The sequence below is a fragment of the Passer domesticus genome, chromosome 1, assembly GCF_036417665.1.
Source record: "Passer domesticus isolate bPasDom1 chromosome 1, bPasDom1.hap1, whole genome shotgun sequence".
In the NCBI taxonomy this organism is placed as follows: domain Eukaryota; kingdom Metazoa; phylum Chordata; class Aves; order Passeriformes; family Passeridae; genus Passer; species Passer domesticus.
In genome coordinates this window covers 34,267,413-34,281,390 of record NC_087474.1, presented here as the reverse complement: position 1 = coordinate 34,281,390, position 13,978 = coordinate 34,267,413, and the positions used below count along the sequence as shown (strand labels likewise).

Here is a 13,978-nt window from a genome sequence, read left to right as displayed (position 1 = left end):
AGGGACAACACGCCGAGCGCTGATGGCTCTCCGCAGCATCACCGAACGGCCCGGGCGGGAAGGAGGCACAGTGGGATGGTCCAGGGCCGCGCTGACCGCACGGCAGCGGAGCACCCCCGGGCCGGCAGCGGAGCACCCCCGGGCCGGCAGCGGCCGCAGCACGGGAGCGGCCGCAGCACGGGCCGGGCCGGGCCGCGCCCTCCGCCGCCGGCCGGGCCCCGGCGCGGAGCGTGAGGCGGCGGCGGCTGCGCGCGCAGGGGGCGGGGCCGGGCGCCGCGGGGCCGAGCGGAGCGGGAGCGGCGCTCAGGTACGGCAGCGGTGCCGGCGGCGCCGCGGGGCAGGGCGGCAGGTCCTCACCGTCTACTCCATCACCACCCCATCACCTCCCGATCACCTCCTCATCACCTCCCGATCACCTCCTCATCACCTCCCGTCCCTTTCCTCCTCGGAGCGGCGCGGCCGGGCTAGTGTGTCACTTTCTCGCTGTCGGGGTCTGCCGGCAGCGACCTTCCCGGCGGGGCTCGCCCCTCCAGCGCCGGGCCGCGGCGGTGGACAGGGAGGGAAGCAAGGAGAGAGGGAGGCAAGGAGGGATGTAGGGCGGCAAAGAAGGAGGGAGCGGCGGGGGATGGCACGGGAGGGGACGGCGGGGCTGTCGCGGGAGGATGGCGCAGAGCCGCTTTCCCGGAGCCGGGGCGGGCGATGTCCCCGGCGGGCGGTGTCCCCCGGCGGGCGGTGTCCCCGGCGGGCGATGTCCCCCGGCGGTCGGTGTCCCCCGGCGGGCGGTGTCCCCCGGCGGGCGATGTCCCCGTTGCTCCGCACAGCTGCCCCCGCGCCGCCGCCTCCCCCGGCCCCGCGGTGCGGGGGGACTCAGCGCTGGGAGCTGGCATCAGCAGATGCTGTCCCCGGCTGTCCTTTGCCTTGCTGCTTGAAGCAAGGCTCTCCGGTCTCTCGTCTTCGCTGGCTGCACTCTCTGTTCGCTGCTGTTTTCCCTTCTGTTCTGTAAGGACCCGGCGAGGGTTGTTTCCCCCCATCTTCTTCTTGAAGGTGCCTTTTCGTGGTCACCTTGAAACCCAGACGCCTTCATGTGCCTTTCTGAGCATAGTGTTACGCTCAGGTGGGTAAGTGCTGGTCTCAGTCACTGATGAGCAGATAAACCTTCCTGCAGGTAGGTATAGCCTACAGACTGACATCTCTATTTGTGCTACTGGTATAATGGTACAGGCTATGATTAATCTGCCTTAAAAAGAAAATTCTCCAGTACTGATAGTTAAATGGGAAATAAATCGTATTAAATCAGATTCTCAAACAGAAGACAGCTTAGGGCCTTGATGCTGTGAATGCACATGCTTGTAAATCTATCCCTATGAAAAAGTGATATGAAACTTTAATAAACCCAGAGAAAAGACTGTGCTGTAGTAAACTTGGTAAATTTTGTGATGCAAGCTGTGTGTCTATGCTAGCTAGTTTAAAAAAATAATAAATATATGAACATGTGAGAAGTGGAGCGACTGGCTCATTTGGTTATAGGCTGCTACAGTTTCAACTATTACTCTAAAAGCTGTTTCAGAATTAGTGATTTAAGGCACTTCCAAACATGCTGTTTTGTTCATAATTTGCACTCTAAATCTTCCAGCCAGGCGAAATAAAATCTTGAAAACCCTCCAACCAAATTCTAGGAAATAGAACACAGGACGTTCAGCTTTTTGAAGTGAACCAACATTGAAATTAACTTAAACCACTTATAATGCTGTGGACTTTTGCAAGTAGCTTACCTCCCAGAGCTTACAGAAACAGCCTAAAAAGGCAGGTGTTGTTTTGAGGCAGATGTGGTGGATGAAAATCCTTTATTGGTATCAGTCAGTTTTGTCCTCCCCAGAATAGTATTTTTGATGCTTAGAGCTTGAGATTTTTAAAGGTCTCTTCCAGTTTTGAAAGACATTAATAATTTTGTTTGTTTGTTTTGTTGTTTTTGGGGGTTTTTTAAAAATTTTTATTTTTCTAAAGTACGGCATGATTTAAGCTTCATTTATTTACTTGTGCCAAGGTTGGTATCTTTGGTAAAGGGTGCTGAATTTGGCTTTCCACCCTCTCCTTCAGAAAGTCATCAGCTGTGGATGCTTTACGCAGCTTGCATGTTGGAAAGTTTGCTACATGTTCGAAGCTTCTAGTAAGAGTTTCTTTATTATGGACTTGAGGAGTTGTGAAGATGGACATTGTCCCCACAGTGTATTTTTCTCTTTGCTGTAAATTCAGCATATTGAGAAGCAGAATTGCTGTTTCCAGTCCCCAGATGCCTGGTTTCTGACAATGTGCTGGTTACATCCTAACATTTGCAAACTCTTAAGGATAGTGTTGCGACACTTTCTGGTTTTTAGGGCATGTTAAAAACTGCAGGGAGACTTCCAGCCAGCTACTTTGATGCTTTTATTTTGCCCTTGTGACATATCAATGTTGCTGATGTGAACTGAGGAGCAGTCAGTGGGCATTAGGCGGCTGTGTGAGGAGCTGGGCAGCCTCCCCTGTGCAGGACCAAGACCTGGCTGAGGCACAAAACGCGACTGAGCTGTGTCCTTACACACCCCAGAGTGGTGCAGCCCTCAGCAACTTCTCCTGGTGAGCTTGGGTGTTGTACAAAGACGCTTTAGATGCCAGCAGCCCCTAGCAAGGGTCTGTGCCCCAGTGACAGAAGCAAGAAAACAGGTGCTTCTCTGCAAAATGGAGACTGTTACAAATCTGACCTTAAACTGCTGGCTGGGATAAGAGCCACAAAAGGGATGGACTTCTGTGACTGCTTGGAGACTTAATTAAGAGCACTGACACCCACGCAGTGAAAAGTCTGTATAAATAATGAATTTTCCCTGTATGTGCAGCCTGTGATGGAAATGAGTCTGAAATCTGTTGTCTTCTGGATGACTGACCCTGATTTGTTTTTAAATAGAACTGTGTTTGCATTAACATAATTCGGATTACGTGGGACAAAAAATAAGATCCTGTCTTATTTTGAATGATGCCTGCTTTGAAAGCAAGGACATACTTTGGACAAGGGTGTATTACAGAATTAAAATAGAAATAGTTAGTCAAGGGATTGTAAACTTTTATAACAGCTGAAGTCTCACCATTTGTTGGGGCATAAAATGCTGAAGAATTTTAGAATGCTCATTTGATGGCCACTACCTAATTTTTTTTTTTTTTTTTTTTTAGATAGTCTAAAGCAATCTGGCAGCTGTTGGCAGGAATATTCCAAATTTTCCCACATACAGCAAAAGAAATATTTTCAATTCCTTCCAGGCCTATTATACATTTGTTCAGTTAAATGACTGAAGGGAGCCCACAGCTTAGTAAAGCTTTGAAGTGCAACTTGATTTTATGCCTGTGTAGGGAATTGCTATTTCTCATAATTCAAAAATAAAAGTAAATTTACTGGAGAAAAAGGCCATCCCAAATCCCTGACTCAAAGTTTGACCATTTTGAATAAATTCTTGAGAAATTTTCAGCATGTAATTAACGTGAAAAAAAAAGAAAAAAGTCTTGAGCATGGCTTGCTAAATTTCAGCTGCTGATCAAACTCCTTTTGGATATCTTATCAGGCACAGCTTGGAGGGACAGAAACAATCACAGTTGCATGTGGCACCTTCAAGCAGTAAATTGGCATCATCATCCATTGGTAGTTAGGAAAGAGTCAAACAATTTGACTTAGGTCTGATAATGAAATGTCCAAACGATAGGGACAGGGGCATCTGGCATGGTTTTGTGCTTTATATTCAGGAACAGTCTCTGCTTTCTAATTTCTTAATACGTGCAACCTTCCTCTTGCCTGATAAGTCATGCATTAAAACTGTCCAACTTGTCAATAAAAAAAGAAAAATAACCTTTCAGTGTTTCCTCAGATGGGAACAGTATTATTATTGTGCCTTTCAGTTTGCTGTCTTTGTTCTGTGCCTGCAGCTGAATGAATTTTGCTTTTCTTTTCTGTTTTTGGAAGCTCTGCTTTTCTGCAGGGTGCAGAGATCACATGGCTCTATGTGCATAAGATGCTTGGCTTGATTTGTAAGTGGAAATACAAGCTTGTCTCAGGCACAAGAAACATCTTAATTTAAAGTTAAAATAGAGGTTGAAAACCAACAACTAAGCCCTGAACTAAGTTTTCACAATTGTAGCAGACCTTTCTTTTGCCACTCCATTAAAAATATGGAAGAATTGTGAATAAATGATGCATGGCCCATTCCATGTATTCTTCCTTTCCTAATGAGTCAGCTTTGATCCAAATCTGAGGACTTTTGCTCATATGTTGGCTCTGTTTTTTATTGTAAATGTTTCTTGCAGGTTAGTTCGCTTACTCTTTCTGGTTGCAATGAAAACAGGTTTATTGAAATCTTTAAATGTTACTGAAATAGTTCAGCAGTATTAGCACAGCTGGATTTCTGTTTTATAAAAGCACAAAATATACTGAGGAATAGTCATCCTTTAATATACAAAACCACATTATATGTCTTCATAAAAGGTTTAATGTGCTCTGTGGACCTTAAAAGCAGCTCAAATCTCTTTTGTAAGATAAATATTAAAGAAAATGTTGTCATCACCAGAAATGTAGTCCAAACTTAGCAGCAAGGAGTTTAGCAGCCTGTATTTCTGTCAGCTGAAGCACCTGTTAAAGACCAGCTTTAATATGAAGAAGCCAAAGAAGTGAGGGCAGATCAGGCTATATGATCAATAAGACTGGTGTTCTGACCAAACCACTGGGGAGGTCTGAGATGAAACCCTAGTGTTAACACTGCCACACTTGTTTTTGTGGACACCTGTGCTGTCTTGAAAGCATTATGTTGATTATTTCCAGCATTAATAATGGTACTGTTAATTTAGGACACTAATAATGGTAATACTAATCTAGGACAATCACAGGTGTGCTTGAAAAATTGGGAATTAGGAGAGGTTTATCTTCATCCTGTACAACACTTTGATCATGTCTGAGCTTCAGAGAGCTTGACAGTTGTACCAACAAAGCTCTTGAAAGCAAAAAAATGTTTGAAAGATGAGTCTGTGTGATGTATCTGTGGAACCTCACTGAGGTGAATGAAAGCAAGGTGTGCTGTTCCTCGCTCCATCCTTGCTAGCTAGTGTGGCTGTGCTGGGTAATGAACACAGCAATTATGCTCCTGGGTGAAGGTTTGGCCTGATCAAGCTGAAGTTTTGCCAGCTTCTGAGTCAAATCAATACAAGGCAAATTTTACAGCTGGATGCTACTCATCACAGCATGAGGTGAATGCTCTTCTGGTGTCAGAGCTGACTGCTTGGTCTCACTGAAGCTTAATATCCTTAATATCTGCTTGAGTGTTGCTCCAATTTCTTGTGTAGAGGATCTGTATTGGTGACACCTGATGTCTCATGTAGCACCTTTTAATTTACACATGATAATGACTAGATATTATTAAATTTTTGAGCAAGAAGCTATATTGTGTAGAAAACAACTTCTGCATAGTGTGTTAGGGGCAGAACTCTTTGTAGATGTACATCACTTAAAATGTCTTAAATGGTGTGTTGCTGGAAAGGACTTGCTCTATGCAGAAATATCTCCTTCAGAACTTTGTCATCTGCTATAAATCTTAATTGAGATTAACAATAACTACTAATTAACATTTGGAAACTTATATTTAACACCAAGGGTTTTTATTTGTGATGTTAGCAGCATCTCTAGCTTTCCCTGAGAAAAGGTTGCAGGGCATTAAGTGAACAGCAATTAAGAGAGAAGTGTGAAGAGCAAATATTGGATTAGTTCAATAAACATCAGTTAAATTTCAAGACAGACCCTTACTTTCACCCTTTTTTGCTCACACCAATCCTTTTTATCACCCACTGCTTCCTGGTGAGTGCTGCACTTTCATTATAAACCTATTGTTTTGTTTTTCAATTGACAGAGATGACAGAGAAAAGAGCAAATTCAGTTGTACTGTTATAAGTTTTGGCATTACATGAACACTAACTTATTATAAGAGCTTCAAGATCATAATAGTTCATAAAACTGAATGTTTCTTTTTGGTAAATTTTTTTCTTAATAAGACAGCAACTGAAAGCTGTTGTTGGTGAGCTAGTTTTCACATAATTTGTAGCTTTGTAAAACTATTAATTACTTTGTGCTGAATGTCTTCAGGTTATTTTGGCAAACAAGAAAATAAGTTGACTTTAAAAGTCAACATCTATTTGATGTGGGATGATAACGTTATTTTTCTGAGAAGCAATTTTATTGTAGCAGTCAAATTCTTGAGCTTTATAAAAGATTATTGCAGTACCAAATTACAGCTTTCAGAGAAGTACACAGTGTTATTCTGGAAAAATAACAGAATAAAACCCCAAGGAATCTCAAATGAGTTACTATGAAAATCTTCCTTTCTTTAGTTTGGACTCTGTCATGCTAAGCTGAGGGTGCTTTGTTGTGGATGCATAGCTATTTCAGTTTTCTTGGGCTGGGGGGAAGGAAGGCTCCAAAGCACGCTGAATTATTTATGCCTGTCTCTATTTTCTTAAGAGCGTGGCTTCAGCCTCTGACACTCTTGTTCATGAGGTGGAGGATGGGATACTGCAATCTCTATTCCATGTGTTAATCTCTCTTCCAGCATTATTTGTCCGTTCATTTTTTTTGGAAGTGAAAAATGACATCTAAATTAAGCATTAAATTGTCACAATGTCTACGTACAGATTTAATAGTGATTTTATTCTGTGTTGAGCACTTAAAATTTCTGACTGTGGATAGATATTTAATAATACAGGTTGTTCTAATTGGAATTTGTGGGCTTTTTTAATGTGTCAGCATCTGTAAGATCCTCATGCTGTGAAATGGAAAATACTCCAGAGTAAAATGTTTCAGGTTTTGATATTTTCAAGCTGAAAGTTGGTGTTTTATGTTTATCAAGATTTATGGGTTAATTTTCTTGAGGTGATGCTATACAATAACACACCCCTGTTCACCCTGTTTCAGGAGCATAGCTATTGTATTTGCGGGGTGCCTCGATGTTGGAAGGAATGATGAATCTGACTTCATGTCCTCAGAAGGCTAATTTATTATTTTATGATACTATATTATATTACAGAATACTATACTAAAGAATACAGAAAGGATACAGACAGAAGGCTAAAAAGATAATAATGAAAACTTGTGACTCTCTCCAGAGTGCCGACACAGCTTGGCACTGATTGGCCATTGAGTCAAAATAATTCACTCGAGAAACAAATGAAACAATCACCTGCTGGTAAACAACCTCCAAACACATTCCAAAGCAGCAAAACACAGGAGAAGCAAATGGGATAATATTGTTTTCCTTTTTCTTTGAGACTTCTCAGCTTCCCAGGAGAAAAATCCTGGGTGAAGGGATTTTTCAGAAAATATGAATGTGGCACATAGCGATGCTCAGACATGTTTGCAAAGCCCTGATAATTGTTGTACCTGTTGTTTCCCTTTGTTATATTTGGATATTTTTGATATTTGGGGCCAGACACTTGTTCATAGAACAGCAATGAATTGTGAAGAGTGAGTCCTACAAGGAGCAGCTGAGGGAGCTCTGGGTGTTCAGCCTGGAGAAAAGGAGGCTCAGGGCAGGCCTTATTGCTCTCTACAAAAGCCTGAAAGGAGGCTGTAGCTGCCTGGGGATCAGCCTGATCAGGCAGCCAGTGACAGGGCAAGAGGACATGGTCTGCACCAGGGGAGGCTCAGGTTGGACATCAGCAGGAATTTCTTCACTGAAAGGCTTGTTAAGCATTGGAACAGGCTGCCCTGGGAGGTGATGGAGTCAGCATCCGTGGGGGTGTTTGAGAAACCTCTGGATATGGCACCTAGTGCTGTGATTTAGTTTGCTCAAAGGTTGGACTGGATGATCATGGAGGTATTTTCCAGCTGTTTTGATTCTATGATTGCCCAATGGTTGTTACTCTTTTCCTTCTGCATTAAAATCCTTAGGAACTCAGTACTCTCTGTTTTACCACTGACAGCAGTGGTGATATATTCATACAATTAATTTGGCTTGTCAGGTGTTAAATGGGACTTATCACAATGAGAAAAGATCTTAATAAAGGAACTTGTTAACTAAGTCTTCTTTATAGTGTGAGAACACAGGAGACTGGAAAAAAATATGACCAGCTGGAATATCACATCCCTGCTGCAGCGTGTTTTTGTCAAATAAAACGATAGCAAGTGGAGTGTATTAGCTTGTGGCTGCTCAGAACTCTTTTTTCAACCTTTGTGCCTGCAGTGATTCGAGTTCAACCAAGCATGATGCCTGTTAACTCCCTGCAACTGCAGCAGTTATTACATGGTGGCACAGCATCATGTACAGCTCTTTGTCTATTTCCATGGCTTCCACGTGCACAGTGATGTTGGATGTAGCCTACAATGGTCTGTACAGCCCTCATTTCTCTGAACTTGCCCATCTATGAATGTAATGGTTTGCAATCGAGACAAATGTGTAGGTTTACCTCTGCCTACACCAGAATCTAGGTCTGAGGTATGGTCTGCTGAGAAAATCGGGCCACTATGCTTAACATTCTCTCTGCTAAAGAACTGTGTGAATGGGCAGCAAGCTGTTCTTTGAGATCTATTTGCAGTCATTCCCTGTGTTTTCTAAGGTTTTCAGGATTACCTTTCACTGGAGGAGAAAACTCTCTGTGAAAAAAAATGTAGGGATTATAACAGTAGGTGGTTTTAAAGGTCAGGCTGATTTATCACAGGTACTATGAAGGAGTGTTCTTTTCCTCCTGTGTGTGAAAGATGTTTGTTTGGTGTTGAGCTGTGTAAGAGGGCAAAGAAGTGGCAAATACATGAAAATAAGCATGAAGACAACCTGAAGCTGAATAAAGAAACAAAACATGAAGAAGGCAAGTAGAAATGTCCTGCTTAGATAGGTGGCTGCTAACAGACTGTTTGAGCTATGTGATGGAGGAAGATAAAGTACAGTAGGGTTCTGAACAAGCAGAGGCTGTGGGTATATCTGAGATATGGCTATCCTTGTCATATTCAAAATGAACCAAATGAGGTTCAGGGAAAAAGTGCTGCCTAGCAAGCTGAGTAGATTTAAACTGCAGTAACCTGCTAGATGGCTTCCTTCTTTGAGATGTAATCTGAGATCTTAGTGCAAACTCCTCCATTGACAGTCATGTTTTCAGGATAAGGTTAAAACATTTGACATTGTGTTTGATTGTTACATACTTGCCTGTATGTAGTACACTGCGTTGAAATGACCTCTAGTTTCTGGGCAGCTTGCTCATGCTTATGAAATACACTGTGTGTTGCAGGGAACTCTGGTTATACAGGAGCTTACTCATACTTTCATGCCTAAAAAGCATTACCAAAATGGCAAGCTTGTTTTTGGTTCAGTAACTGTTGGCATATTTAAGGAAAAAAATATCCCACACTTACTCATACTTTCATACTTATAAAGCATTACCAAAATGGCAATTTGTTTTAGGTTCTGTAACTGTTGGTATATTTAAGGGGGGAAAAATAAAATCTCACACATACAGTTGAGACTATTTCTTTCAGGGAGGTTTCAGAATTCTAAAGGCATTAGATAGCTACAAGCTTTTAATTCTTTTCCCTATCTACTCAAACTGTAGGTATGTAAATGTCTGCCTTGCATACCTTCATAATTGTTCAGTAACAGGATGCTGAAACATTTACCATCTTTTTAAGCTTATCTGCCAATATGTTTAGTTATTAATTTCATAAAAATTAGTATTGTATATAATTTTTAACCTTTCTTGTTAGGCTCTTGGATGCTTAATGTTTTTCAGCTGTGCCATGTATTTCAAATAAATCTGCTTAGTTAGTGTTCGGAATAAAGGAAATACTTATTTTGAATAGTGAGATCCTCACTAAATCTGCAAGTTGTTCAAGATTTTGGCTCATTTGGCAATGTGTCAGAAGACAAATTTGGCACTCTAAAAGATGAGTTACCTGAAGGCAGATGGGAACTCCTAGAGTTCTGGAAAGCAGTTTCATTGACATCACCAACACAGCAAAATTCATACTTGGAGTAATTCATAACAGAGTACTGAATGGTTTCATTAGTGATGGAGGTTGGGCAAACACTGCAAACACACCAGGTTCCAGTTAAACCACAGGTGCTCTGAGGACTTGCAAGCAATGAATGGCAACTGCAGTGGGGCTTTTTATCGTGTCTGTGTGCAAGACACTCCTGTAGAACCTGGAATGGCCCAGATTTAGAGGCACAATAGGCAGGTCTGCAGCCCAGTGTCCTCTGACAGATGTGTTTTATCAGCTGAAGTAATTCCAGCTCAGAGTAGCTTGTCCTTTCCCACTGGTCAAAACTCTGCTTATGAAAAGAGATTTGTTTGTTTCCTTATGCATTTTCAGCTCAAGTGGATGAATATAATTTTACCTAAATGGAAAGATTGTGTGAGTTCCCTGGACAATTCATTGCCTCACATTGTGTTGGTAGAGGGCACTTCTAACATGGATCTACTTGACCTCTTTTTGCAAGGTTGAGCATCTGTGTGATCTGTTCATAGTCCACAGGCAAACAATTACCATTTTATGGATTACAGTCCTTATAAAATAAGGAATTCTTTCTCTGTTTTTTTTTTTATCTGCTGTTCTGTGAGAAGTATGTACTCAAATGGTACTGTTAAAAAAAAAGCCAAATTTGAATGGTTTGAAGCATGTGCAAGTTAATGGTAAAAAAAGCAGCTTTGCACACTTCCCCATGCCCAGCATTGTCTTGTAGATGAATTTGAGGGGGAAACTCATGTGCTGGTTGTTTCTAAGGATGCAGATGTGTGCAAGTATTTTACTTCAGGATATTGTGGAAGACGAAGAGAAACTTATTTGTTTATTTGGGGGCTGAGTTTCTATTGGTGTGATAAGAATCATGAAGAAAACTTAGACATCTGCATTGAGTGCTTTTTAAACAAGTGATAAACACCCCACATTTTCCTTTTGTAGCCATATGTGCCAGAAGTTTTCCTGAATGGTGGAAAAAAATGTCAGATATGGCAATGTACACAAGATCAGCTACAGTAGTGTAATAGTCCTGAAACAGTTAATATTTTTTCTTAATATATTGTTATTGCAAACACTTAACATTATCCTATAAACAAAAAATATCCTATTTCACATTAGCCTACATAAACAAATAAACAGCAATCAATTAACTTCAGGTAAGAGCAGCAATGCAGACAAACCACAAAGAAAATAAAGTGCAATTAGTGCTTCAGTCTCTCTCCCATCTGAGTAGATAAATTGACTGACAGTTTTTGATGTAATTGTGCTGTATCTTTGTTCTGTTTCCAGTTGTACTATTGTCCTCTTTTAGGAATCCCTCAAACATGTTTTATCTTTCCTTTTTAAAAATATTAAAGTGCATGTGAGCAGAGGGAGTAAATTATTTAAAGTTATTCTGTGTCTCTGCACTTGTTTGAGTCAGCAGAATACATCTAGGTCATACATTCCCAAGGAGCTCCAGTGCAGAGTATCTTCTTTCAGTGGGGACTGAACAGGCTCATCAAGGCACAGTTCTCTTGCCTTTTTTCCTATTTATGCCTTCACAAAGCTTGGGTGAAAAATGATGCAAATCATTCTATTTTTAACATTTAATTCAGATAATTCAGATAAGTTTCCTTCAAGCTGACCTGTTCTTCCCTTATCATTGGACAATCAGCTGGCAGAGGGAGTGCATTCCCTCTCAGCTACACTTAGTACCAGCAGACTGAATGATGCTCTAGTGTACGCAGTCATGAATAAAAAAACCCCACTGGTTTTGTTTGTTTATGCTTTCTTTCCTTCCTAGGATGGCTGCAGCTCCTCCAAGCTACTGTTTTGTAGCCTTCCCCCCCTGTTCTAAAGATGGGCTGGTGGTTTTTGGAAAGAACTCTGCACGGCCCAGGGATGAAGTACAGGAGGTTGTCTACTTTGCTGCTGCAGAGCATGAGCCAGGAAGCAAAGTTGAGGTAAGGGTGAATTGTTGCATTCAAACTGTGAGAAAATCGCTGTTGTTGGAAGAAATGAATACTGTCTTGTTTCCCCATCAGATTGTGGAGTCCTTGCTCACTTCACTCAAATTTCCTGAGTAGAAAATGACAAGATTCTTTTAGAAGTCTGAAAATGAAACTCACAATGTAACTTTTTTTAATTGGGGAAAAATCTATGACCTCTACTTTTTCCTGCAGACAGGAAAAACTGTTCACATCTCAAATTCCTGTACCATGTAGTCAATTGATTTACTTTTAAGGGAAAAACATCCTGGCTAACTGGAACTGGAAGCTAATTTTCAGAGTTTGTCACATGCCAAATGAATTATTCTCATTCATGGTTGTTGTTTGGCAATAATGGGGCCTGGCTATGCTACACAGGTTGGAAAACAGGTAGCCAGAAATCTGGGACTTGAGGAGCTTGTGCTCTAGTAAGGGAATGTGAGAGCAGGAGAATGAGAGTTCTCGAGCTTTGTAAGCCAGACTTAACTCTTGTACATGCCATTGGCTCTGTTGGCATGTTCTGCAGCTGGGCACCTGCATCATGGTCAATTTTTAGTCCTGTGGCTTTTGTCTGAATCCAGGCTGGATGTAGAGTCCTGAAGCTGGACACTGATGTCATGGATGCGGGTTGAAAGGGACCCTGCTGGAAGTTGTTGTAATTGTAGTCTGTCACTGCAGCCTTGTTTTAATGACAGGAGAAATGAAAGGATAAGCAGATGTGGAAGAGTGAAGCAAAGGGACAAATGAACAAGAAGACAGGAAGAGGGGAAATTGTAAAATGAAGGTGGAGTGAAGAGTGTGAGGCACCAGAAAGAAAGACAAGGATCTGAGCAGGCAGTCATTTTATCAGAGGAGAGAGAGCCTGATGCAGCACTGCCAGGAGCTTTTAGAGTCCCAGGTTCTTGCTCTGTCTGGCAGCTGGGAAAGCAGAACCTGTGAGGTTCCCTGCATTCAGCTTCCTCCTGCCCCTGTGGCTCTGCAGAAGGCCGAGGACAGGAGGTGTTCTGCACCAGGCTGATGTCTCACATTTTTTATGGATCTAGTTGTACTTATCCAGAAGATATCTGAAGGCCAGTGCCACTTTTAATGCTGTTTTTCAAATGGGATGACTTCCAGATTGCAGAGGGTTTGGTGCTCTTCTTTCTAACAATTAATGTTCTCTTAATTCTTTTTGCTGCTAACATCTAGTACAACTTACACTTTATTAACTGGTTTAATTTTGGATAGAAGGAAATCCCCTCCCCCAGGAGCACTATGCACAGTTAAGTGCTGTAACACCTTGTAGACATGTGCTGGCATATGTAACACAAGTGTGACAATAAGACAAGAAGAAAGCTTCAGAGCAGTTTGTTTTGAGACACCTCTTCATGGAACAGGAAATGAAAAAAAAAAGAAAAGTTCTGTTATTGGGGAAGAAGAACTTTGGAAAGCTTCTCTGTTTTGTACCCTCAATGGAGAATAATTTGTAAGAACTTCCTGTAAGAGTTCTTGATTCTTTTGCTCTCTTTGCCCCATATATTACTCTTTGATGACATGGTTATAATTTGCTGAAGCATATAATTAAGCCATATATAATCTATTATGATTTCTCTTTCACACCATGATTAACTGGTTTAGTGCCTGTTTTTTAGAATTCAGTCATGAACTCAGCTCTTTTGCCAGACCTTTTAGAAGCAGGAAGCATAATTCCTTTTCATAGCACAACACAGTTTGTAGGTTTAGTCTGCCAACAAGGATCTGCGAGCATTCTCCTTAAATGCTGATTAAAAAAAAAAAAAAATCAAGGTAAAGTTTGTTGCAGTGTGGTGAAGATGCACTGGAGTAGGTATTTTTTTTTCCCTAAAGTAAGGGTTTAAGTCCTAATTAATGGATACTTTGGCTTCATTAGCTAACCTGAGGTTTTTCAAGTAAAGTTGTGTACAGCAACATACAGGCTCCAGATGTTTGCTAAAATTCTTCCTGTTTCCTCCTAGCACAGGATAAAAACATCATCATTTTCTCTGAG

At 41.5% G+C, this 13,978-nt stretch overlaps 1 protein-coding gene across 1 annotated transcript in view; it reads left to right on the top strand.

The window, feature by feature from the left end:
- Positions 1-202: 202 nt before the first annotated feature.
- Positions 203-13,978, top strand: part of SCRN1 (secernin 1) — a 37,351-nt gene continuing 23,575 nt past the window's right edge. The window contains exons 1-2 of the mRNA XM_064413429.1: positions 203-307; positions 11,790-11,949. Coding sequence (XP_064269499.1) covers positions 11,791-11,949 — 159 coding nt within the window. The 5' untranslated portion in view covers positions 203-307; position 11,790. The remainder of the gene's footprint in view (positions 308-11,789; positions 11,950-13,978) is intronic.